At 38.9% G+C, this 26,132-nt stretch overlaps 1 protein-coding gene across 2 annotated transcripts in view; it reads left to right on the top strand.

Moving 5' to 3' along the window:
* Window positions 1-1,260: 1,260 nt before the first annotated feature.
* Window positions 1,261-26,132, top strand: part of TMTC4 (transmembrane O-mannosyltransferase targeting cadherins 4) — an 84,399-nt gene continuing 59,527 nt past the window's right edge. The window contains exons 1-4 of one of the 2 annotated variants that reach the window (XM_036753352.1): window positions 1,261-1,501; window positions 16,157-16,372; window positions 23,474-23,589; window positions 24,886-25,102. In XM_036753352.1, the coding sequence (XP_036609247.1) occupies window positions 1,313-1,501; window positions 16,157-16,372; window positions 23,474-23,589; window positions 24,886-25,102 (738 nt within the window). In that variant the 5' untranslated portion in view covers window positions 1,261-1,312. The remainder of the gene's footprint in view (window positions 1,502-16,156; window positions 16,373-23,473; window positions 23,590-24,885; window positions 25,103-26,132) is intronic. The other variant, XM_036753354.1, reaches the window with a different exon arrangement.

Below are 26,132 nucleotides of genomic sequence, written 5' to 3'. Positions count from 1 at the left end.
AAGGTAGAAGACCAAAGATGGGAAAGAATAGGATTTCAACAGGTGAAGATGTCAAGGAAATACGTTCCCATTATGGGAAACCACTTTAGGTTAGAGAGGACAAAACAAGATATGGGATTAGATATGGAATATTGGTTTAGTTAGAAAGTAATAGAGGTTTGAGAGTAAAATGAAAGAAGACTGGAAAGGTATGTTAGAGAGACTGTGGCAGGCCTTAGTAACCAGGACATAGACTATTATTTTACCTTATCAGAGATAATAGGGTATCACTGGGTCAGAAATGTGCTGGTGAATGTTTAACTGACTTTCGAAAAAAAGTATGGCAGACACCCATTTAAGTTTTATCTGCATTATCAACATTTTTTCCCATCACTTTCTTAAGTCAAGAAAATCGACAAAACAACAAAATAAGTCCTGATTTGTAGAGTTTGCCAACATCTGAACTGTAAATGCTCAAAAGGAAAATTTAACAACCAGCTTTGCTGGCTGCAGCAAACCACTGAGTGTGGTGATGCTACCATATTTGTCCATTAGGGAGGTGACTAACAGAAGACAGGGAAATCAGTTAGGAGTCCAGGAGAGAGATGATGGCTGCAGAAAGTGATTAAAAGAGTTCTTGTAGATGCAATCATTAGGAGATGGCTGGTAACTGATGGGAAATTATTGAGAACTTTAGAAGTTTTGAGCCTGGATTGGGGAGGATAATGAGGCCATCAAGAGAAAGTTGGGAGAAGTAGCTGGATTGGGAGGAGGAAGACCATGAGTTCAGTTATGTTCATGTGGAGGCTGGCCATTCAGAGCTGTTAAATGAACAGCCAAAGGGAGGGGAGAAGGGATGGTGCAAGGGAGGGAGCAGAGAGGCTGACTACAGAAGACACAGAAAAAAGAGAAAAGGAGGTGGAGGGGGAAAGAGCTTTTTAAAGCTTTGGGGGAAGAGAAATAATGGGTGACAGAGAATGCTGGAGGAGTAGGGAAGACTTGATGAGTAAAGCATTCTAAAGGCTCCCACGCTTACACAAACCCAGGGCCTGCTTCCCAGTGTTTAGGAACTCTTCCTCTTCCCCGCCCCCTGCCCCTCCTTCATGCCCAGCTCCCCAAGGTGGCTTAGCCCGCTCCTCTTCCTCCCAGGGAGTCTGTCCCCTCCCTCTCACGTCTCCTTTAGGCCCGACTCCCTCTGGCATGACGTCACCGGCGTGCTGGCCAATGAGCTGGCGGGGGGCCGTCCGTCCGCCTAGAACAGACAAGTCGCGCCAGCCAATCAGAGTGGTGAGGAGGCCGGACAGAGGAGGAGAGGCCGTGTGGGTGTGTGTGGATGCGTGTGTCCGCGCGCTGGTGGAGGGACTCGCGGCGGCAGCGCGCTGCAGGGGGCGGGGGGAGGGAAGCGGCACGCGGGATGGCGAGCGAGCGGCCCCTCCCCCCTACCCAGCTCCGGGGCGCTGAGAACGGCCAGGAGTTTTCGCACCCGGGAGGGAGATGCCGCCCTGGCTCTGGCTTGTTGCAGGTAACGCTCGGGGCGGCCCCCGGAGCTAGTGGCGGCGGCAGCTCCTCCGGGGGATGTGCAAAGGGGGAGGAGTTGGGGGCGAAAGAGGAGAAGGAAGGGGAGCCCCGTGCTCCTACCCCGCAGCCCCCCCTCCCCGAGTCTGGTTGGCATGGAGGGGTAGAGGGCTGTATCTGCTTGGGCTGCACAGGGGCCTCGGGAAGGGCTTGGGGAGGGGGACAGTCTCACCCATTTCCCGGGGCGCTGAGCTCGTAAATTGAATGAGTTGGGTTCCAGCCCTACTCATCGGCTTGCTGCCCACCGGCTCCCCCGGGGTGAGGGGCTTGAGCTCTAGACAGCCTGGGCAGGGCTTAGCGAAGAGTTTCAGCCGCGGTAGTGGTCAGAAGGCACTGGCCAGAGGCCCCCGCAGCCCCGATGCTAAGCAGTGCATGGTGCATGGTACTCTGGGACAAAGGAAGGAGTGGAAGAACGCTCTGCGTGCCACGCTCTGGCTCGTGTCCCCCGAGCCTCTACCTCCCCGCTCGAGGCAGGAGAGCGTCTGGGGTGAATGGGGGCTCCCGCTTTCGACCCCATTCCCCCTCCCGTTTAAATCTCCCCGCCTCCCCACTTGGAGCCGGACAGCCCCAGAGACTGGCTGAGTCCAACCAGAAGCCTGGCGAACTCGTCATCCACCCGCCCCATCCCACCTCGTTCCCATTGTATTGCTTTCCTCTACCCCTGGACAGGAATGGCCACCTGCTTGTTACTGGTTTTCCCCCAGTGCGGTTTCCTGGGCCATGCCCCAAGGCTACTGCATTTATCTTGAGCAGTTCAAATCGAGGGCTGGCAGAATTTGTGATAGATAAAGCTCAGGTGCTTGGCCGATTGCCCACGGGTTAAAGGGTATACAGGCTGAAGCAGTGCACAGCAGCCAGATATTATGAAGCCCCACCAGAAAACAAAAACAAACAAACAAAAAACAATAAGTACAAAGGAGCATGCAGCCTACCAGGACTACTCTAGCTTACAAACCAGTGAGTTATAGGTGTGGATTTGGACTTTTTGAAAAGGAGAGCAGGTGCTGCCACCATCCCCTCACATCAAGCATACTCTGCATGGCTCCTGTTTTGTTGCAGGGTAGTTGGTTTTTTGTTTTGCTTTTGTTTATCTTTATAGTAAGAAGGCAATGTAAAATCGTCCATCCTGCTGTAAAAATTATTAAAGTGAGTGTGCCTGTTCCATTTCCCACTGCCCTAGAATGGGTAGATGAGGTGAACTATTCAATTTCTAAAGAAACCCTTGTACTAGTGGACTGACTAGTTCTCCCTTTCCATTTGCTCATCCCATTCTTATACCCACAGCAATGCCTGTCTTGTTGGCTGATGGAAGTGTAGTTAAATGATGCCAGCCGACTGGGATGAAAAATGGCTATAAGCTAGCAAGCTGGAAACTTTCTGGGAGAGTTGAGTTATGGACAGCTGCTTCATTGTGAATTGTTAACGACATAGGCCCGTGCTGAGTGTGGCATTCATCTTTTTATTAAATTTAAAACCATAAGTGTGATTATGAGAGAAAAAAATGTTGTCTCCTAGTAATATAGCTTTTTCTTCAGCACTGCTTGATGAAGGGAGGGTAGATAGACATTTTTCTAGCTTTGACAGAGCTGGTGATTGTAACAACCCATACAAGAGAGCAGTTCTTCAAGGTGCCCAACTGACCCCAGTAATGAAGAGCCACAAATGAGCCTTGATTAGATCTTTTATTTACAGATGATGGAAGTCGCTGATCATATTAGGAGAAGATATTACTGAGTTTCTCTGTTTCAGTGAATACATGTGATTGAAATGGCTCTCAAACACCAAAAGACCTTTCCACACCATAAACATGAAGATTGTCCTTTGGTTAGGACAGTGACCAGTTTTTGCAGGGCCTGTCATGGTCTTTGAATGAACTTCAGTCTGACCATTTCCGAAGGCTCTTCCTCAGGCAGCTATTTACTAGTAGACCATAGTGCTGCTGGATTTGCTCAGTGGCTAACCTATTCCTCTTTCCTCTCACCATCAGTATTACACTATTTATATAGCAAATGACTTGCTTTCCTATTTCTCATGGAAGATCAAAACTCCACTCCCCTGCATTCCTCTTAACTTCTCAGCAACATCATCTACTATTCTTTCCTTTGGTTACAGAAGAGTTATTCCTACTACTCATTAAAACAAATTCTTCTATTTGTACCCTAATCCCAGCAGACCTTCAGGACCTTGTCATGAGTTCTGACCTACCTTCAGAGTTCCAGGCCTACATAGCTACAGGCCATCTCCTCCCACCCTTAAATTGAATGTGTCCCAAACTAAGCTTATTTTCTTTCCCCTTAACCCTGCTTAAGGGTTTCCTCCTTATTTAACTGTTACTATTTGTGGTACTACCACCATTCACTCAATCTCTCATGTTTATAATCTAGTTTACCCATTCTCCTACCTTAATATCTAATTAGTCATTTAATCCTGTCAGTATTACCTCCACAATATGGCTTGGATCAGGCCCTCCTCCCTTATCATTTCTAGCACCTTTGCCAAAGAAACATCTATGTGAACTCTTAAGAGTAAGGAACTGTCTCATTTTTTTTCAATGCATCTCCAATATTTACTACAATGTTTTGCACCTAATAAGCTTTTTCCATTTATCTTTCATTAGTACAGGTCCTCATTACTACCCACCCAGGCCACCACAATAGCCTTCTTATCTGCCTGCTTCCATTCCCTTCCTTCATGCTACTGCCAGGATAATCTTCTGTTCTCCTAATGTTACTCCTGCTCAAAAATCCTTAGTGACTCCCTTTTGCCTGCAAGTGACAGTTCAGATTTGACATTCAGTGATCTAGAGCAGTGATGTCAAAGTCAAATAGAAACAGAATCCTGCTAGAGCATAACAACTTAGAAAACCAAACATTATTGTTTGGTTGTATTGTTGTATTACATTTTTATTTATTTTGTTAAACATTTCCTAACTACATTTTAATCTGGTTCAGCCTGCACTGGATACTTCTACTCTTGAGTTTGACACCTCTGATCTAGACCCACCCTTTTTTTCTAGCCTTATATCACATTAGTCCCCTTCCTGTACAGACCACTCCAGCCATGTTGTACCCTTTCTCCCTGGAATGAGCTCTGCACTTTCCCACCTCCATGAGTTTTTACCCATGCTGTTATCCCTCTGCTTAGATTTTGTATTCTCTGCAGCCTTCTTCCCTGCAGAATTCTTTTTTTTAATTTATTTTTTATTTTTTTCCTGCAGAATTCTCATCCAAATCTTAAAGACCAACTCAATTGCCAGGTTTTCCCTACCAACCCACCCCGAAGAAATCCCTAGTCTCCCTAGTCCGAAATAACTTTTCTTTGCAGAACTCAAATAGCACTTTGTTTTGTAACTCTAATTAGTGTGTGATACTGTTTATCATAGTTATCTGTGGTTTATTCCCTTGGCCTCCTCCCCACTCCCCACCCCGCCACTGAAAGCTTCATCAGGGCATGGATAATATATTATCTAAACTTTGTCTCCCCTAGCACAATTCGTTATGTAGAACAGGTACATTATAATGTTTGCCAAACTAAACTGCTTAAAGATACATATTATCTCTGACTCCATATTTGTACCTTACATCTTAGGAACTGTTACAAATTTGCCACTTGAACCTATTGTATTTTTTTTTTAATTCACATTCCATCTACAGCCAGATTCTTATGGCTCTTTCTCCTGATCATTGGCTTTGGAATCAGAGAACCTGGGTTCAAATCCTACCTCAGACATTTACTGCCTTTGCAACTTCGAGCATGTCACTTAGTCTCCTCATGGACTCAGGTCCTTTCAGCTCTAAAGCTGTTGGGGGTGCTTGGATCCCAGCTCTAAGATCAAATCTCTGGAAACCTTCCCATTTCTCAGTAAGCCCCTATCCTGTGAGAATATTTGCTCTTGTTGCAGAACATGTTCTCTTATCAGAACAGACAGAGGAGTGCCTGGCCCAAGGATTTTTGTCCCTGGATGGCCCAAGGACTCTCTTGACACCAAATCCCCAAGGTCTATGCCTCTGACAACTCCCTCAATGTCCGGCATACTCCCTACACTTTCCCATCCGTAGCTCCCAATGACACCTGGACCCTTTCTAATTAGCATGCCTGGCATTCCTTTCCCATGCCCCCTTTCTATATAAGTTCTAGATTCACGCCCCTTAGGGTGCAAGTTCCCCAGAGGGATTTTGTTGGCTTCTGTTGGCATTATAATGAACTATCTCTTGACTGAAAGACTGTTTGAGTGTGTGAATTCATTCCAGGTGATTCTGTCTTGGCATTCTCGTGGTCCCAGCACCCCAAACCTCTTCAGAGCGATTTTCCCCTGATCTTCTAAGCACTTTTTAGATCTTCCTTTTTCTTTCTGCGACAAGTCTTTCCATATTCTTGCATACTTTATTCTAACGGTTACTTCCTGCCTGATCTCTATGCTTTCCTCACTATTCTATCCACTTTCCAAATCATCTTATATGTAACTACTAAATAACTTTACCTAATACTATTTATTTTATCACACTTTCCAATAATGACTTATAGGACACCTATTGTATAAAATGTAGCCCTCCATGGTCTAGATTTGAATCAATCTTGAATCTCTTTGCAGGGAGAATCTAAAACTGGTCTTTTTTTCCTCTCATCATCAGCATTCCTCTCTATTTATAGCAAAAGGAAATGATAGATAGGAAAAAGCCAGGTAGCCCGGTGAATAGTGTTGGACTTGGAATCAGGAAGATTTGAATTGACCTCTCTCAGTCTCAGCTTCCTTATTTGTAAAATGGGAATAATAGCAGCCCCTAATTTATAAGGTTGTTGTGAGGAGCTAATGAAATACCATATGTTGTATTTTTATTTATTTTGTAAACATTTCCCAATTACATTTTAATCTGGTTCAGTTTGTAAGGGGTACTTTTACCTTGAAGTTTGAAACCTGTGATTTAGAGCCGCCCTTTCTTTCTAGCCTTATATCCCATCAGTCCCCTTCATGTAGAGGATGTTTCAGCCATGCTGTACTCTTTCTCTCTGGAATGAGCTCTGCACTCTCCCACCCCCATGCTTTTGCATGGCTCCCTACTCTTCTGTCAACACTCCTATCTGGCTGAGCTTAAAACTCCTTACTATCTCCTACCCAGCATGTTTATGCCTACCTCCATGTCTTTTTCTCTGCATAGAATATCTTTCTTCCTGTTCAATTTAAATCATATTTCCCCACCTTAAAAACCTAGCTCAAAATGTCTCCTCAGGAACTCTTTTATAATTGGCTTCTGATGAGGCCTTTATTTTCTGGGTACTTATATTTTCATAGGCTTAGCAGTTTAGAACTAGGAGAGACCATCTAGCCCAACACTGTCATTTTATAGATATAAGGAAACTGAATTTGTAGTATATTAATATTTATTTATTGGTATGTTTCTTTAGTTGTATATTTTTTTCTCCTCTGTTAAAGTGCAGTCTGTGAAAACAAAGATCATATCCCTTCTTTGATTGTATCTGACCCTATCCTCCTTCCCTATACAATATGTAGCACATTGAGTTGCTAATTCACTGATTATATATGTTATCTCATTGGATCCCTACAACAACCCTGTGACTTAGGTGCTATTATTATCCCCAGTTTACAAGGAAACTGAGGAGAGAGGTTAACTCAAATCTTACTGATTCCAAGTCCAACATCATCCGTTGCACTACCTGGCTTCTTTCTATATATATCATCTCATTTCATCCTCACACTCTGTAAGCTAGTGCTCTTACTGTCCACATTGCACAGATGAGCAAAATGGGGCTGAATAAGTGACTTTCTTGGAGTCACATACCTGGTGTCTGAGGCAAGATTAGAACCCACATCATCCTGATTCCACGTCAAGCACTCTGTCCACCATAGCATCCTCTCTCATGTTCTTAAGCCACATGTTGACCCTTTGACCATTGATTGTGGGAACCATCAAAAAGGAACTGTATTTACATTTATGTTTTGTGCATCTTTTAAAATCCCGTTTCTAATAATGGTGCTGTAATGATTATGGCTTTAATTTGATGTGTTCTTTTGCCGTGTAGTTTTATCATTTCTTTTTTTCTTCCTGGTTCATCAGGAAATTCATCAAACAAGAACTAGGTATTTCAGCTTTCCCTTTGGAAGGAATCTTGGCCCACACCTAGGCCTCTCCACACAGAAAAATTTGGCCTTTTAATGTATTTGTATGTCTATATATACACATTGTTGTTTTTCAGTCATGTCTGACTCTTTGTGACCCCATGGATCATACTGTCCATAGCGTTTTCTTGGGAAAGATACTGGAGTGGTTTGCTGTTTCTTTCTCCAGTGGATTAAGGTTAACAGAGGTTAAGTGACTTGCCCAGGTTCTCACAGCTAGTAAGTGTCTAAGGCCAGATTTGAACTCAGTTCTTCCTGAATCCAGGCCTAATGCTCTATTGATTGAGAGTCACCTAGCTGCCTGTACACACACACACACACGTATGTATATTTGTGTGTGTAGATGTACATGTATGCATGTATGTATGTGTGTATAGTTAATCAGTTCTTGTGATTTCATTGTTGTGGAGAGCTTCATTGTAGAAACTCCCTCTACAGATGCAAATCAATAATTCATCTGTGAGTTAACCTCTTAGGGCCCTAAGAAACTTCATGACTATCTTAGCTACATTACATATATTATCTCGTCTGAACCTCACAACAACCTGGAGGTGGGTGCTATTATTCACATTTTATAGGGGAGGATTGAGGCTGGCAGGGGTTATGTAAGGTGCCTACTTGTACCCCCTAATTTGTGTTAGAGGCCGGCCTTGAGCTCAAATCTTCCAGGCTAACCCTCATTACAACACACTACCACATGTGCATTCAATTTTTTCATAAAAACCTTTTATTTGTCATTTATACGTTCAAAGATTGTGGTGATTATAACTTCTTTCTTATGATTGACTTTCAAATGCTTATTGCCATTGAGTTAGTCATCCTTCAATTCTGAGGCCACATTTATTTATTTTATATTAATTTGAGGAGTAACAACTTCTTGACCCTATGCCCTGAGAAATGAAGATTTCTGTGCCCATGGTCTTCAGAAGTTAGGACCAAAACAAAGAACATTTTGCTTGATTATTATAACATGATATTGACATTTATCAAATAGTACATTCAATGCTGTGGCTAAAGTGACTATTTTCAGTCTTTCACTTAACTGAGAAACTGAATATGATAGATTGAACACCAGTTGTGAAATTAGAAGACCTGATTTTTGAGTCCTGGCTCTGGTACTTAATGCATTTGTGACAAGTACCTTGTAGGCAAGTACCTTGACTGTGAGCCTCAGCTTTCTCATCTGTAAAATGGAATTTTTAGTAGTTACACTGTCTAATAAACTGGCTCGTTGTAACTAAAGTGCTTCATAAAGAATGAAATGCCATATGATGATTATTATTATCATGACAGCTAACATGTATTTAGAACTTTAAGGTTTATAAAGTGCTTTGTAAATGTTGTCTCATTTGATCCTCAGAACAAGCCTATGAGGTAGGTGCTATTATTGACCCAGTTTTACAGAAGAGAAAACTGAAGCAAACAGAAATTAAGTGATTTGCCCAAGATCACACAGGTATCACACCAGTATTGAACTCAAGTCTTCCTGACTCCATGTCTGATATTCTATCCACTGTACCACATAAATTTGGACTGTTATTATTATGAGTTATGTAAGTGTTGACCTCAATTTTGTTGTTCATTCATTTGTCATTTCTGACTCTTCTTGATCACATTTGGGGTTTTCTTAGCGAAGGTATTGGAGTGGTTTTGCCATTTCCTTCTCTAGCTCATTTTAAAAGTATGAGAAAACTGAGGCAAACTGGGTTGTGACTTGCCCAAGGCCACACAGTTAGTAAGTGTCTGCAGCCAGATCTGAACTCAGGAAGATGAGTCTTCCTGGCCCCAGGCCTGGCACACTATCCACTGCACCATCTAGCTTACCATGTTAACCTCAATACTTTGCCTTACATTTCCATACTACCATAATATAGGTTCATAGCCTTCATAGTGATTTTTAAAATCTAAGGTCAAAACTTAAATTTTAATTTTTCTACCATTAAATGTATACACAGACTGACTATATGGTCTTTTAATAGTGTAAGGAAGCAGTAACTTCAGTAAGTTGAAGCACAGTGCCATGGGCATGGAGTGTCTTATGCAGAATTTGTAGCTATGGGGTGGATACCTGAGAGATGCAAGGAGGAAAGAGGAGATAGTAGCTGGAATATTTCCTGGAAGCTCTTAAGAGCATGCACTACACCAGACTGAATGGTTCAGGGAATTGAGAGTAAAAGAGAAGCCAAGCCTTTCATCTCCAGGTTGTAAATCTCAACCTTTCCCAGGCTGCTTGCTAGAAATTGAAAGGTGTTACTATCAGGTGACGAGTCTCCTCTCTTGTTTGATCTCCATTAATGAGCTCAGTAAAAATAAATGTCTGGAGTAAAGCTCTCTGTGTTTTGGGACCTTTGTTGACTCATTAATTCTGTAGTTTGCAGAATTACCATTTGCAGAAATGAGGATTTAACAGATCTAAGCTATCTTCTGAGAATAAGGAGGGAGGTGCTGGTCCTCTTTCAGCTGCTCAAAGCTAATAGTAGGTTAAGTCCTGAATGTAGGTTAAGTCCCTTTGTTGATCAGTAGAGGGCAATCGGTTCTGAAACTCTGATTCTGCCAAACTATTCACAGCTTCTTTGTAGAATCACACAGAAAAGAAAGAGAAGATAGTAATCCATTCTTGCTCTTGATCTCATTGTGGATAAATCCAAAGAAAGAACCTAAAGAAGAAATAAGGTATAGGTACCATTTGTGTTGAATTGATATTGATTTGGATTAAACTGTAAGAGAATGTAAGGCATTTATGAGATTTATAAGATGTAGTATGGGAGATCATGGAATCCCAGAGTTGAATTCAAGGTCATTTATTCCAACCTCTCACCTATTGCAGGATTCTTTTCTACAATATAGCACAGTGGAAAAAGCACTAGAAAGAATTGGGATCTCTAATTCTAGTCTCAGCTGTATTTCTAACTAGATATGTGTCCCTAGACAAGTTGCTTAGATTTTCTGCAACTCAGTTTCCTTGTATGTAAAAGGAGAGAGTTGAAGTTGGTGATCTCCAGTGTTCTGGCTCTAATAGTCCATGAATGCCTAATAGCTTCTGCCAAAATACCTGCAGTGGTAGGGAATGAACTGCCTTCTAAGGTAGCCCTAATCATTTCCTTTTTCTCCCCTTAACTTTGAAACAAAATCTCCTTGTGGTATCTATTCACTGTTCCCTGTTCTGTCCATTAGATCAAAACAGACATCCACTCACTTTGTCACTATAGCCCATTGGCTGTCATGTCTTCCCTTAGGTCTTTGTTACAGATTAAACATCACCAATATTTCATCTGTTTGGGCCATAACTTTGTTTTTAGACCGCATCACTATACTAATAAGTTTTTTCCTAGACCCACTCATTTCTCAGTCTATCTTCTGTTGGCATTTTAAGCTCTTTCCAGCTTGGCTCTGATCAACCGTTCCAGCCTTACGCATTACTTCCCTTTATGTATTCTCCTAGTTTAGCCAAACTGACCTTTTCATTCTTCATACATGATACTCCATCTCCTTTGTTCATGTCTTTTCCCAGGCTGTTCCCATCTACCACCACCATGCTTGGAATACCCCCCTCTTCCCACTTTAGTCCCTTAGAATCTCTAGTTTCCTTCGAATCTCAGATCGGGGGTTACTTCATAAATTTGTCATTTCCTGATACCCCTCCCCTTGCTTGTGGGGCTAATGCCTTTTACCTCTAAGATTTCCCTCTTTTTATTTTGTATGTATTTAAATGAATTCATGCTGTCTCCCCCACATAATGTAAGCTTCTTGAGGGCAAGCATTGTTTCATTTTTTGTCAGTGTTCCCAGTGCCTGGCATAGTCTCTGGCAAAATGTAGGTATTTAGTAAATGCCTGTTAGTTGACTATCCTTTTCTTTCCATGCTCACTGCCACTATTAGAGTCTAGGCTGTCATTACTGTACACCCACAATAGCTTCCTTTTTTTAAAAAACGTATTTATTTATTTAGTTTTCAGCATTGATTTTCACAAGAGTTTAAATTACAGATTTTCTCCCCATTTCTACCCTCCCCTCGACTCCAAGATGGCTTATATTCTGGTTGCCCTGTTGCCCAGTCAGCCCTCCCTTCTGTCACCCCACTCCCCTCCCCTTTTCCCTTCCTTTCTTGTAGGGCAAGATAAATTTCTACACCCCATTGCCTGTGTATCTTATTTTCTAGTTGCCTGCAAAAACTTTTTTTTTGTTTTTGAACATCTGTTTTTAAAACTTTGAGTTCCAAATTCTCTCCCCTCTTCCCTTCCCACCCACCCTCCCTAAGAAGTCAAGCAATTCAACATAGGCCACATGTGTACCATTATGTATAACCCTTCCACAATACTCATGTTGTGAAAGACTAACTATATTTTGCTCCTTCCTAACCTATCCCCCTTTATTGAATTTTCTCCCTTGGCCCTGTCCTCTTTCGAAAGTGTTTGTTTTTGATTGCCACCACCTCCATCTGCCCTCCCTTCTATCATCCCCCACCTTTTTTTAATCTTCTTCCTCCTTTTTTCCTGTGGGGTAAGATACCCAAATGAGTATGTATGGTATTCCCTCCTCAGGTCAAATTTGATGAGAGCAAGATTCACTCATTCCCCCCTCACCTGCCTTCTCTTCTCTTCCTACAGAATTGCTTTTTCTTGCCACTTTTATGCAAGATAATTTACCCCATTCTATCTCTCCCTTTCTCCCTCTCTCAATATATTCCTCTCTCATCCCTTAATTTGATTTTATTTCTTTTAGATATCTTCCCTTCATCTTCAACTCACCCTGTGCCCTGTCTCTCTCTCTCTCTCTCTCTCTCTCCCTCTCTCTGTGTGTGTATATATATATACATACATATATATACATACATATATATACACACATACATACATACACACTCACATATGTATACATATATATATATATATATATATATATATATATATATATATATGCATATTCCCTTCAGCTACCCTAATACTGAGGTCTCATGAATCATACACATCATCTTTCCATGTAGGAATGTAAACAAAACAGTTCAACTTTAGTAAGTCCCTTGCAATTTCTTTTTCTTGTTCTTTTTCTTGATTACCTTTTCATGCTTCTCTTGATTCTTGTGTTTGAAAGTCAAATTTTCTATTCAGCTCTGGTCCTTTTCACTGAGAAAGCTTGAAACTCCTCTATTTTATTAAAAGTCCATATTTTGCCTTGTAGCATGATACTCAGTTTTGCTGGGTAGGTGATTCTAGGTTTTAATCCTAGCTCCATTGACCTCCGGAATATTGTATTCCAAGCCCTTCGATCTCTTAATGTAGAAGCTGCTAGATCTTGGGTTATTCTGATTGTGTTTCCACAGTACTCAAATTGTTTCTTTCTGGCTGCTAGCAGTATTTTCTCCTTGATCTGGGAGCTCTGGAATTTGGCCACAATATTCCTAGGAGATTTTGGGATCTATTTGAGAAGGCAATCGGTAGATTCTTTCAATTTCTATTTTGCCCTGTGGCTCTAGAATATCAGGGCATAATTTCTTGATAATTTCTTGAAAGATGATATCTAGGCTTTTTTTTTTGATCGTGGCTTTCAGGTAGTCCAATAATTTTTAAATCATCTCTCCTGGATCTATTTTCCAGGTCAGTCGTTTTTCCAATGAGATATTTCACATTGTCTTCCATTTTTTCATTCCTTTGGTTCTGTTTTATAATATCTTGATTTCTCATAAAGTCACTAGCTTCCACTTGCTCCAGTCTAATTTTTAAGGTAGTATTTTCTTCAGTGGTCTTTTGGACCTCCTTTACCATTTGGCTAATTTTGCCTTTCAAGGCATTCTTCTCCTCATTGGCTTTTTGGAGCTCTTTTGCCATTTAAGTTAGTCTATTTTTTAAGGTGTTGTTTTCTTCAGTATATTTTTTAGTATTTTATTGGGTCTCCTTTAGCAAGTCATTGACTTGTTTTTCATGGTTTTCTCGCATCCTTCTCATTTCTCTTCCCAATTTTTCCTCTACTTCTCTAACTTGCTTTTCCAAATCCTTTTTGAGCTCTTCCATGGCCTGAGACCAGTTCATGTTTTTCTTGGAGGCTTTTGTTGTAGGCTCTTTGACTTTGTTGCCTTCTTCTGGCTGTATGTTTTGGTCTTCTTTGTTACCAAAGAAAGATCCCAGAGTCTGAGACTGAATCTGGGTGCATTTTCACTGCCTGGCCATATTCCTAGCCAACTAACTTGACCCTTGAGTTTTTCGGCGGGGTATGACTGCTTGTAGAGTTAAGAGAACTATGTTCCAAGTCTGGGGGGATGCACCAGCTCTGTCACACCAGCACTCCTCCTTCCCCAAGAACCCCCAACCTGTACTGGACTTAGATCTTCAGCAGGCTGTGCATCCTACTCTGATCCGCCACTTAATTCCTCCCACCAGGTGAGCCTGGGGCCAGAAGCAACTGCAGCTGTAGTTCTGTAGCTGCCCCACCTCCTCTGCCCCTGGGGTGGTGGCCGAACCCCTTTATAAACTCTGTCCCCAGCAGCTTTTCCCACTAACCTTCTCTGTTGTCTTTGGTGTTTGTGGGTTGAGAAGTCTGGTAACTGCTGCAGTTCACTGATTCAGGGTGCTAGGGCCCGCTCTGCCGGACTCCTGGTCTGGTTGGTCCGCGCCGCCCACGCTGGGCTCTGCTCCGCTCCCAGCTCCATGGGGGATAGACCTCACCCAGAGACCATCCAGGCTGTCCTGGGCTGGAGCCCTGCTTCCCTCTGCTATTCTCTGGGTTCTGCAGTTCTAGAATTGGTTCAGAGCCATTTTTTATAGGTTTTTGGAGGGGCTCGGCGGGGAGCTCAGGCTAGTCCCTGCTTTCCAGCTGCCATCTTGGCTCCGCCCCCCACAATAGCTTCTTAATTGATCTTCTTGTTTCCATTCTCCAACTATTCCAAATCTTTCTTCTTACTGCTGCCAAGTTAATCCCCTTGAAACAAATGTCATCCCCCTTGCCCCAGAACTCACAATGATTTTTGGTAATCTATTAGAGTAAGTCTAAATAACTCAGCATGGCATTCTAGGTTTTCCATCACTTTATCCCACTACACTAAGGCAATTTATTTCCTCCCTACTCTGCAAAACAAAACAAAAAAACCTTTTAAGCTCCAGTTGTATTGATGTCAGTCATAGACCTGAGTCCTATACCATGCTTGTTCTTGCACTCCTGCTTTTGCTCACTTATTCTACATTGAATACCCTTCTCTTTTCTCTCCACAAATCTAAATCTTAAACTTCTTTCAAGAACTAACTGCATTCCCACCAATCCCACTGAAGCTGCTTTGATTACTCCATTCATATTTTCAACATCTGAATTCCTCTAGTACTTAGGTGATGCTTCTTATTTCAGTACTAACTAATCTTAAATTGCTATCTTTTTATTTGTATATATCTTGTGTCCCTAATTGGATTACAAGTTCCTTGAGGGTAGGAATGATGTACTCTACTTTTTTTTTTTATTTTCCATAGTGAGTGATGTATATTATATCCAAAAGTGTGGAAGTATATATATTTCATATATGTGCATGTATGTATGTATGTCCATAAATATACATATATGTGTACATGTATGTGTGTGTTCATTCATTCAGTAGTTATTTATTGAGTGTCCATGATGTTGGATGAGGAGTGTCCTTTTTGGATCAGCAGTGTCCTTGTTCCCCAACACATGCTATTCTTCTCACCTTTTCTCTACCTATGAATCCTTCAAAAGATTGAGTTTACAGTCTTCCTTCATGAAGCCTTGCCATACCAATCCATCCTCCTCAACTGGAAATTAAGCATAAACTTCATTGCAACCTTTTTGTATTGAACTGTAATTTGTCTCCTATATTATTTAGCTTTTTATGTGATTCTACCATCTATTCACTCATAATGTGGTTTGAGTCTGTTTTGGTGGTGGGAGTACTCCCAACCAATACAATGATGGGTCCTTGAAGTATCATGATATAGTTGAAAGAGTGCTGGATTTGGTGTCAGAATTTGGAAAAAGTCACTTAACTCCTCTGGTCCTCATTATCTCATCTGTAAAGTTAGAATGTTGGACTTGATGACTCTTAGGTTCCTTCTATCTCTAAATAAAATTCTAAGAAAGAAATAATTCTTATTTTTCTTACTGAGAGCAGGGATCTATCTTCTAGATTTTTTTTCCTTGCAAATCCCTTAGCTCAATATCTTACAAATGTAGACCTTCAGATGATTGGCTTAGAAAGCAGGTAGCTAGATTTTTTTTTGAGACTAATTATAGGACTTTGTGGTAATAAATCTATTACTCTAATAGTTGATTAAAATTATGAGTCCATTGAACTTTTGTGATTGGACCTTATATGATTTCTTGCCAATTTAATGTATTCACCATAAAAATGCTCATAATATAGACATTTTGCATATTTTTAAAAAATTTTTATATTTCTTTATATACGTGTATGAATTTACTTAGCAGTAGCATTTATTATCTATTAAAATACCTGTTATATGTCTTACAGATTTCTAATCAACATAATGCTGGAGCATCAACCTTGGAACCAACATTTTTCAAAATGGCTGAGGTGGATGTTAATTTGGATCATGTCATACCAACAACCATTATTCCCACTTACTGTGCAAAACTTCTAGTGGCATTTGTTTCGTTTGTGTGCTTTGCCCATAGTTACGATGGAGACTTTGTCTTTGATGACTCAGAAGCCATTGTCAACAATAAGGTTTGTGCCTCACTGTGATTGTTAAAACTGATGTTAACCACCAAGCTAGTCTCCAAATGCAATACTCATTCTCAATTTGACAGATTTTCTTTTCCTTTATAAAATATCTTATTCTTTTCCACTTACATGTAAAGACAATTTTTAACATTCATTTAAAAAAAATTTTGAGTTCCAAATTTTCTCTCTCCCTCACCTCCCCCACTCTGAGACAGTAAGCAATTTGACATAGGTTATACATGTTCAGTCATGCAAAACATAATAATATATTACTCAGATGTAGACCCAAAGGAAAAAACCATGAAAAATATAGAAAATTAAAAATTAAGAAAATAAAGAAAATGAAAAATAATATGCTTTGATCTGCATTCAGGCTCCATCAATTCTCTCTCTGGAGGTGGATAGCATTTTTTATCATGAATGCTTTGGAATTGTCTCGGATCACTGTACTGCTGAACATAACCGAGTTATTCACAGTTGATCATCATACAGTTGTTGCTATGTATAATGTTCTGGTTCTGCTCACTTCACTTTGCATCAGTTTACATAAGTTTTTCCAGGTTTTTCTGAAATCTGTCTGTTCATTTCTTTTAGCACAATAGTATTCCATCACAATCATATACCCCAGCTTGTTCAGCCATTCCCCAATTGATGGGCATCCCCTCAGTTTCCAGTTCTTTGTCACTACGAAAAGAGCTGCAATAAATTTTTTTGTACAAATAGGTCCTCCCCCCCCTTTTTAACATCTCTTTGGGATACAGACATAGTAGTGGTTTTGTTGGATCAAAAGGTATACACAGTTTTATAGCACTTTGGGCATAGTTCCAAATTGCCCTCCAGAATGGTTGGATCGGTTCACAACTCCACCAGCAATTCATTAGTGTCCCAATTTTCTCACATCCCCTCCAACATTTATTATTTTCCTTTTCTGTCATATTAGCTAATGTGATAGGTGTGAGGTGGAACCTCAGAGTTGTTTTAATTTGTATTTCTCTAGTCAATAGTGATTTAGAGTATTTTTTCATATGACTATAGATAGCTTTTGTGTCTTTATCTGAAAACTGCCTGTTTGTATCCTTTGATCATTTTGTCAATTGGGAAATGACTTGTATTCTTATAAATTTGACTGTGTTCTCTATGTATTTAAGAAATGAGGCCTTTATCAGAGACACTTGCTATAAAAATTGTTTCCCACTTTTTTTCTTTCCTTCTAATCTTGATTACATTGGTTTTGTTTGTGCAAAACCTTTTTAATTTAATATAATCAAAATTGTCAATTTAATGTATTTTCAACTCTTTTGGGAAATATTATCTCTAATGATTGACTGTTTTCCCCCATCAATTGCTGAATTTCTTTTTGATTGTGCATAAAATCTAGTTTATAATTTGGTGTAAGAACACAGAGCGTGATGCCCCTTCCACTTCTGCTGGAATCATAGGATCATTGAATTAAATCCAGAAGAGACCTTATGTTGTATCATTAAGTTGGTCTTTGTAGGTTTCTTTTTCCTGCATAAAAAAGCATCTAACTTTCCTCTTAGGGTCATGGAATCATAGATTTAGAGCTGCCCTTAGAGATCACCACATCGTCATCCTTAGACCTCTACAGCCTGCTACTTTCCAAATTTCCATATTTGTTCCAGAGTCAGTGGAAATGTTTGGGGAAGAAAAGAGTTGTAGGGAACGTGATGGCCTCCCTCAAGTATTTGAATAGTTGACATTTGGAAGAGAAGAATTAAGCTTGTTCTACTTTGTGTCAGGAATGGAACTAAGAACAAACTTTTGGATGCTACAGAGGAAGGGGAACTCCTAACAATTACAACTATCCAAGTGTAAGAGGCTATCTTGGGGGCTTATGAATTTCCTATAAACAGAAGGTGATAAGTAAGGGTTGGATGGGTAAGTGGACAGGTCTTTCAGAGAGACCTATAGGCAACCTAAGAGCGGGTTAAACTAGATGAGCTCTAGAGGCTCTTCCAACCGTGAGAGCTTCTGTGACATCACTTCTAGTCTCTGCAGGTGTCAGTCAAGCATGGCAGCAATGTGGTACTTCAGTTTAGGTGAAAAGTGGTATGACAGTGGGAGAAGTTGGGAGCATGGCCATATGGCACCTACTGTCATTGATATCAGGACATTCCATGCTGACTGCTGCAGGTGAAAGTGTAGTGAGCCATTCCTGTTAGCTGTACAACTTTCAAACATTTTGTATCTTGAGAATCCAATTGACTGGATATGTAAGGTCCTCATCAATTTTATTTATCAGTGGATGCTGGGCATGAGATGGAATATCCTCTTCCTATTTTTTTTCATCTGCAAATGAAAATCAGGAAAAGGGAAAAATGATAAAAAGAAATCAAATAAAATAGAGAGATAGAAAAGCCAAACAGAAGCAATAGACATTGATTTTGAACACATTTATAAGGGAACACCTGGTCTTGAAACTGAGTCCCATTTGAACATCAATAAATTTTGCTTATGGCCTATATTGTTTCTGTTAAATCTAGCTGTGCTTGGGAGAGTTTTTGTGTCTCAAACTACAAGATAAGCTTTAAGAAATACTTTCACCTACTTTTGCTGTGGAAGCCTATGTCATTTGTGGCATTCCCTTGGAAAACTTAATGAATTTTATTAAAACTTCAAGGTGAGGAATTCTTCTAAGTGGAAAATAAATATCACTTTTATATTCCTGAAATGTTTCACAAGTTGATAAATCTCTTCATGAAAACAGTGGTGAAAATGAAGTAAATTGTGGATGCTGCAGCATTTAGTGCTTTAGAAAGAAATAAGATGTATTTTTTTTTCCTTTCTTTTTTCAGTGTGTGGGTAAAGATAACAGACTACACACCATTGTTGATGTTTGTTTTTGGTATAATTCCTTCAATTATAATTTTCCTTCAATTCATCCAGCAGTTACTGACAGATGTTATTGCTTCAGCTTATTTAAAAAAATAAAGAAGTGAGTAGAAAAAATTAAGATTGTAGCTGCAGGCAAGTACATCAAATTAAATCAGTTGTTTAAATAACCTCACTTATTCACATATAATGCTTTTTTGAAAACTAGAAGAGAGCTGATTTTCAAATTAATTTTTTTTAAAAAATTCTGTTTTTTTTTTTTTGCGATTAGGCCTACTGCATAAAAAATATTAACTAAGTGCCAGGGCAGAAAAATATTGGCCAAGAGACAGAAAAAAAGGGCAATGTGTTCCTTGGCTTTATTAAACTAGGTATTTTCAATTCTTTTCCTTGTGAGATGTAGCAGATGAAATCATTTTGTGTATCTACTGAGCATTGTTTTGTCAGGGTTTTCTAGGGCACCATACTGTGCCCCTTTTGTTAACTTGCTAGCCCCCCCCCTTTCTTCCTTGTTTAATGAAAGATACTCTGTTTGTTGGCACAAAGCCTACCATAATGTGAAACAGGCTGTTACTGGATTTTATTGGTGTTAAGGACTCTGTTCCAGATGCTTCCTTAAAGTGTTGAGCTGGTTTTTTGTTGTTGTTGTTGTTGTTGTTCACCACTAGGATGCTTTTCCTTGAGACAGTTGAGTTAGCAGAAATCTCAGGCATAATACATCTTTTACATAAATCATTATGTAGAAAAATTGACCTTTCTTCAAGTATTGCACCCTGCTGTGTATAGACTGCAGCTAATCAAATATTTAGAGATTCATAGGTATTCATTTTCTTTTTAGATGGGAGAAGTAGGCTATATAAAATCTTTTCTCAACTACATACCCCCATATTTGACAGCTAAGGTGAAGTAGGCCTTTAAGTTTTGTTTTCAGGTAAATCCACATCAGCGTATAGACTGTGTGTCCTTAAAAACAATTTCTGACTAACTTTAACGTGAGCCAGTTCATCGTGCTTAGAAGGGCCCTGGAGCAGTTGTACTTGGTGGCAGTGAGATAGTATGAAATAGTCAGCTCTAGCTTTCAATATATTTCCTATTGAAGATTCCCTCCATTTAGCATAGCAAACAAGCAGTTGCCAAGTATTTATTAAGGGTATGTGTACCCCCAAAAGAATTCATACTAATTTTCCTCTGTTAAAAAAAAAATCCCCGATTAACATTTCTTCAGCTTCTGCATTTTGTTTTGCATTTAAAATTATACAGGAACTTGAGATTTTCTTTGTTACTCTTACGGGGAATCTAGGGGGTCCACTAGGTAGAGTGCTGGCCTTGGAGTCCACTTGGAAGAAGACCTGAAGAAGGAGTCTCCTCGGAAAGAGACTCCTGGGCAAGTCATTTAGCTTCTCCCGGGCCCAATTTCTTCATCTGCAAAGTGAGAATAACAACAGCACCTACCTCACAGGGTTGTTGTGAAAATAAAGCCAGATAACACATGGAAAGTGCTTTGCAAATCTTCAAGTGCTATCTAAATACTAGTTGCTGTTTTTAGTATTATTATTATTAGCTGATTTATAAGAATCACTTTAGAATATTTGAACTTCAGATTACTTGAAAGAATTCTCATTCTATATTTGTAATACGAGGGCTTACATAGGAAACTTTAAAGTATTGTGAAATTTGGGGTTATTAATGAATGAAATGTGGGTTTTAAACTTTGTGATTTTTTAAAAAAATAATTTCTACAAATTCTGTGGAGAGCTTTTTTTTTTTCCTTTTCATAATTGGTTCTACTGAACAATCAGTAATGAAGAGACTTTAAAGAAAACATGCTGCCCTCAAGAGAAGTAGTTTACTCACATAGAGAATTGCAGTTGTTTTAGTGAAATGTTTTTGGTAAATGAACCTTAGATTATTATAATGCATGTGATTTAAATAAATTGCTTTATTAATTGAATAGGAAACAAGGGAACCAGGGCTGTGACTCAGCCTTAGAACACTAAATTATTTGCATACCTCTTTTCCTGGGTCAGAGTACTTATTTCATTGATGGTCCAGCTCACTAGAGAGCTGTCTGTTGTAGCAGAATTTCTGAATGAGAGCACTTCTTTGTCATGAAAAAAAAAAAGAAGCAAAAAAATAAGTAAAGTCCTAGACAGGTTAAAGTTGCCAGCAAGCAACATTATTTTCTTTCTATCTAGAAAGCAAAGATCTTATTTGATATAGGAATATTTCCAAGATTTTGTTGTATTTTTCATGTCTTTTTGGTCATGCATACTTGTCAATCTATATATAGATAAATATAAAACACTTCTATGTGTCTTTTTTTACTCGTATCTTCTTGAGGACTACAATTTTATAGTATCTTAATATCTTTCGTTAACATTTAAGATAGGCTCAGAAACTGAGGCACAGAAAATTTGACTGAACTGCCTAGTAAGATATCCATGCTCTGGAGTGGTAGACTATAGTTCTTTTAACTCTACACTATATTCTTTCCATTATGTTTCATTAATTTTCTTATTAATAATTAGTAATATAAATGTTAATAATTATAATATAATCATATATATTGCGTCCAATATTAATCATTAATGATATAAATATTAATAATCATTAATCCACTAATCCATTCAGCTTATCTAGGCCATTTTTTTGTTTTTATGTTTTTACACTGAGTATATATAGTTCACCATCACATGCTTCTTAAAAATGTCATAATATAATTTCTGTGGGGAAAGTCAGTTTTCTTAATTAAGTGATAACTATTCATTGCTTAGATTATTAGGACAGCATGTTGTAATAGAGCACTGGATATGTATAGATAATCTGGGTTTGAATCCTGCATCTGCCAAGGTATATGGCTTGAACAAGTCACTGAGTCTCCTTGGGTCTCAGTTTCATCATCTGTAAAATGTGGGGTCTGAAGATGATCCCTACTCCAAGATTCTACCCAGTTTCAAACCCCATGATCCTATCCTTAAAGATCTGTGTATTTAAGTCTGATTTTTTTTCCAGAGTAAATTCTTAGTTGTTATATTTAGTGATGTGATCAATAACTTATAATTAAGTAATCTTCCCCAAGGGTTCATTAATTTTTCATCACTAGTTTGCCATTCTCTGTTTTTGCCTCTGTTGTCTAGTGTGGTTTCCCTGCTCTGGGGTTAGAAAAGCAGCAGATTGTTTTCATTGTACTTTATATATAATATGTGGACAGAAAAGCCAGACACATTTTTTTTACAAGCGTTCAGAAGTGCTAAGTTTCTGTCCTAATACATTGCATTTTCCAGATGCTGTGTAATAAGAAGGATGCAGCAAATCCTTACTTATATCTGTTGAGGATGGGATAAAAAAATATGATGGGTCAGATTCTGATTCCCTTTTCTGTATCTTTTGCTGTATTCAACATTCCCTCTGAAATCTCTAAGTATTCTATGCACAAAGGGAATATGTCAGGTATGAAGGGGCATTACTGTTTAATTATTGTAATGTCTTATGGTTACTGAATGGCATATTGCAAAATGAATTGGGCTTCTTTTCTTTTTAATGTTTTATTGATGCTTTTTTGAAACATCATTGTCACCTCTCAATAACCTTCCTCTCCCATCGAATCTTCTTTTTTATGAAGAAAGCAGATAGGCAAAACTAACACAGCAACCATACTAACAGTGGATGCAGTTTTTGCATTTGTAGCCTACTGCTTCTCTGTCAAGAGGAAGGAAATATATTTCTCCACCAGCCATTTGGAATTGTCTGATTAACATTGAATTAATATGAATTCTGAGATGTAGTGTTTTTTCCCCTTTACTAAGTGATCATGGTGTTTATTCTCTTGATTCTACTTTATTCTCTCCATGTTCATTCATATACGACTCCAGATTTCTTTGAATTCTTAATATTTGTCATTTCTTAAAGTGTTATTATATTCCATTATGTTAATAAACCAAAATTTGTTCAGCCATGCCTCAATTGATGGGTACATCAATTAACATATATTTGCTACCATGAAAAGAGCCAGTAAAAGCTTTAATCAGTTTCCTAAAATGGCTTATTTTCAAAAGTGCATGTTGGTTTTGGCTATTGATAACACTACTGTTAAATCTGTTAACAAGTATTTGCAGGTATCTATTGATTGAGCAATTGCTCTTCATGCTGTAACTGCCTTGGGTATGCCAACCTTATCTTCCTTTTGATAGACCAATCTGGAACATTCTGTGATATATTTTGGGTTTGTTTTTTTCTTTTAATTTTTTGTAGGACCTCCGAGCAGAAACTCCAATTGGTGACCTTTGGCATCATGACTTCTGGGGTAGTAAACTAAGCAGCAACACCAGTCACAAGTCTTATCGGCCACTCACTGTCCTCACTTTCAGGTAAGCCATGCTGAAACTCAGTGCTGACTGGTTGTTTCAAGTTTACTTTCATGCTATGAGATAATTTGTGTGGTATTTTTCACGTCAGTATTTTTAAAATAGTCATTAAATGAATGAATGCTGATTCATGTCAGTTCCTGTAATGATAAACTAGTTGGAGTATTGGCTTCTCTGTTGAGAGAACATTAACGTATTAATAGAGTTCTGGAACAGCTGTTTTTCAGACACTTGGAACACACAGCATTTGACCTACAGGTCATAAAAACATCAATAGTATATATATTTAGGCAGTCTTTGAATCATCATTCTATTTATAGTTCCACATGATATGAAGTTTAGATGTGCTAGCTGTAAAAAATAATACAAAATTCCCCCACCAAACAGGCAAACCCTTGATGAAGCATTGTTGTTCAGTTATCTCCAACTCTTCATGACACCAGTACTGTCCATGGGTTGGGTTTTTTTTTTGGTTTTTTTGTTTTTTGTTTTTTTTTGGTGAAGATACTGGAATGGTTTGCCAAGGCAAACAGAGGTTAAGGGACTTACCCAGGAGTAAGTGTCTGAGACTGGGTTTGAACTCAGGTCTTCCTGATTCCAGGCCCAGCACTCTTTCTCCTGAGCTATCTAGCTGCCTCACTGACAAAGTACAAGCAGCATTATCTTCACTACAATAAGATTATTCACTTCACAGAAGTTATTCTAAATTTTTAGTGCATCTGTGTGTTTACATATCATTTGCTACTTAATAGAGAAACATAAAACTAAAGTTTTGAGTAATTGAAAATTAAAGATCAATTGGAAATTAAAATGTCAGAAAAATGTGAGCCATTTGGAAAAATGTTTCAATTTACAAAAAAACCAATTTGCACACTTTGGGGGGGACGCAGTTTATGCAATCCACATGTATACACACACAGAATACCAGTATCTCTTCCCTCTAAATGTTTATAAGTAGTATTTCATAAATTGGTATATTTCCTTGATTAAACCCTCAATTTAATTTTCCTGGTATCATCTTTATGTTTTAACCTGCTCTCTTAGAGCACCTAGTTTTCTGTCTTTTCCACCTTTATATTTGCCCTTTCCTTCCATTTCTCCTGTGCAACTAATTATGTTCATACTTTATTTGTTCTTTGAATTGACAGATTTGTTTATTTTTGAAGTATTTTATCCCCAAATTCACAAAGTATTTCTTTTTTAATATTTTTACTTGCAACCATTTTCCTTTGAATTGTCTCGGCATCTTTGTACACATGCTTTCTTGAATTTAACCTGAACATTCTTTGTTTGCTGCAGGATTAACTACTATTTGTCTGGAGGTTTCTACCCAGAGAGTTTTCATATCGTCAACATCCTCCTGCATTGTAGCATTTCCGTCCTAATGGTTGATGTCTTCTCAATATTATTTGGTGGTCTACAATATACCAGTAAAGGAAGGAGATTAAACCTGGCTCCCAAATCGTCCCTTTTAGCCGCATTATTTTTTGCCGTACATCCAGTGCATACAGAGTGTGTAAGTACTTACCTATCGCTGCTTTCGTAAAGGAAGTTATAAGAGCTCAGCTATTTACGTATTTCTATCCACTTTCATAAAATGGTCCTTCTGTGTTTCTAAAATTATGGGTAGAGCGCTCTGCCATCTCAGGAAATGTATCTAGTAAGTATTTAAAATCTCTTGCTAGCACATAAATGAAAAGTAAGGCTAAGAAGAATTTCAAAACATTGTTAATACTATCCGCTTAGCTCATTTAGCAGCGCTACTTGTAGTGATGTGAATTTCCACACACAGTAATGTGGAGTTCTTAACATGTACATTGTACCTTATTGTTAAAAATAGCTTTTGATAGAATGTCATTTGCTACTTAAAACAACCCTTTATGATAGTATTTTATATCATATCATATCATAATAGTGTTTGCATTATTGTCCGCATTTTACATATGAGGGAACTAAAGACCTGTAAAGTTAAATTATTTGTCCAAGGTCCCATAACTATTAGGAGGCAGCTTGATGGCTCAGTGGATAGAGCTCTGGGCCTGGAGTCAGGAAGACCTGAGTTCATATTTGGCCTCATTAGCTGTATGACGCTAGGCAAGTTGCTTAATCTCTGTCTTAATCCACTAGAGAAGGAAATGGCCAACCACTCCAGTGTCTTTGCCAAGCAAATCCCATGGATAGTATTGGCATGCTATGGTGCACAGACATGACTGAATCGACTGAACAACAGCAAGAAGTTGTCAAGAACAGCACAGTTATTAAGTGTATTAAGTAGGACTCAAACCTAGGTCTTCAAGTTTCAGGTCATATTCTTTCTTTGTTTATTTTTCCTTCCTTCCTTCCTTCCTTCCTTCCTTCCTTCCTTTCTTTCTTCCTATCTACCTAGAAATATGTATCTATAGGCATATTTAGTATATATTTGTTTGTGAAGTATATATTTCATTTTATATTTTTATATATGCCATTATGGGACAGCTAGGTGGCACAGTGGAATATGAGTGCTAGACCTGGAGTCAGGGAGACTCGTATTCCCAAGTTCAAATATG

The sequence above is a fragment of the Trichosurus vulpecula genome, chromosome 4 (assembly GCF_011100635.1).
Source record: "Trichosurus vulpecula isolate mTriVul1 chromosome 4, mTriVul1.pri, whole genome shotgun sequence".
Classification (NCBI taxonomy): Eukaryota; Metazoa; Chordata; class Mammalia; order Diprotodontia; family Phalangeridae; genus Trichosurus; species Trichosurus vulpecula.
This window is presented reverse-complemented; position numbering and strand designations above follow the sequence as displayed.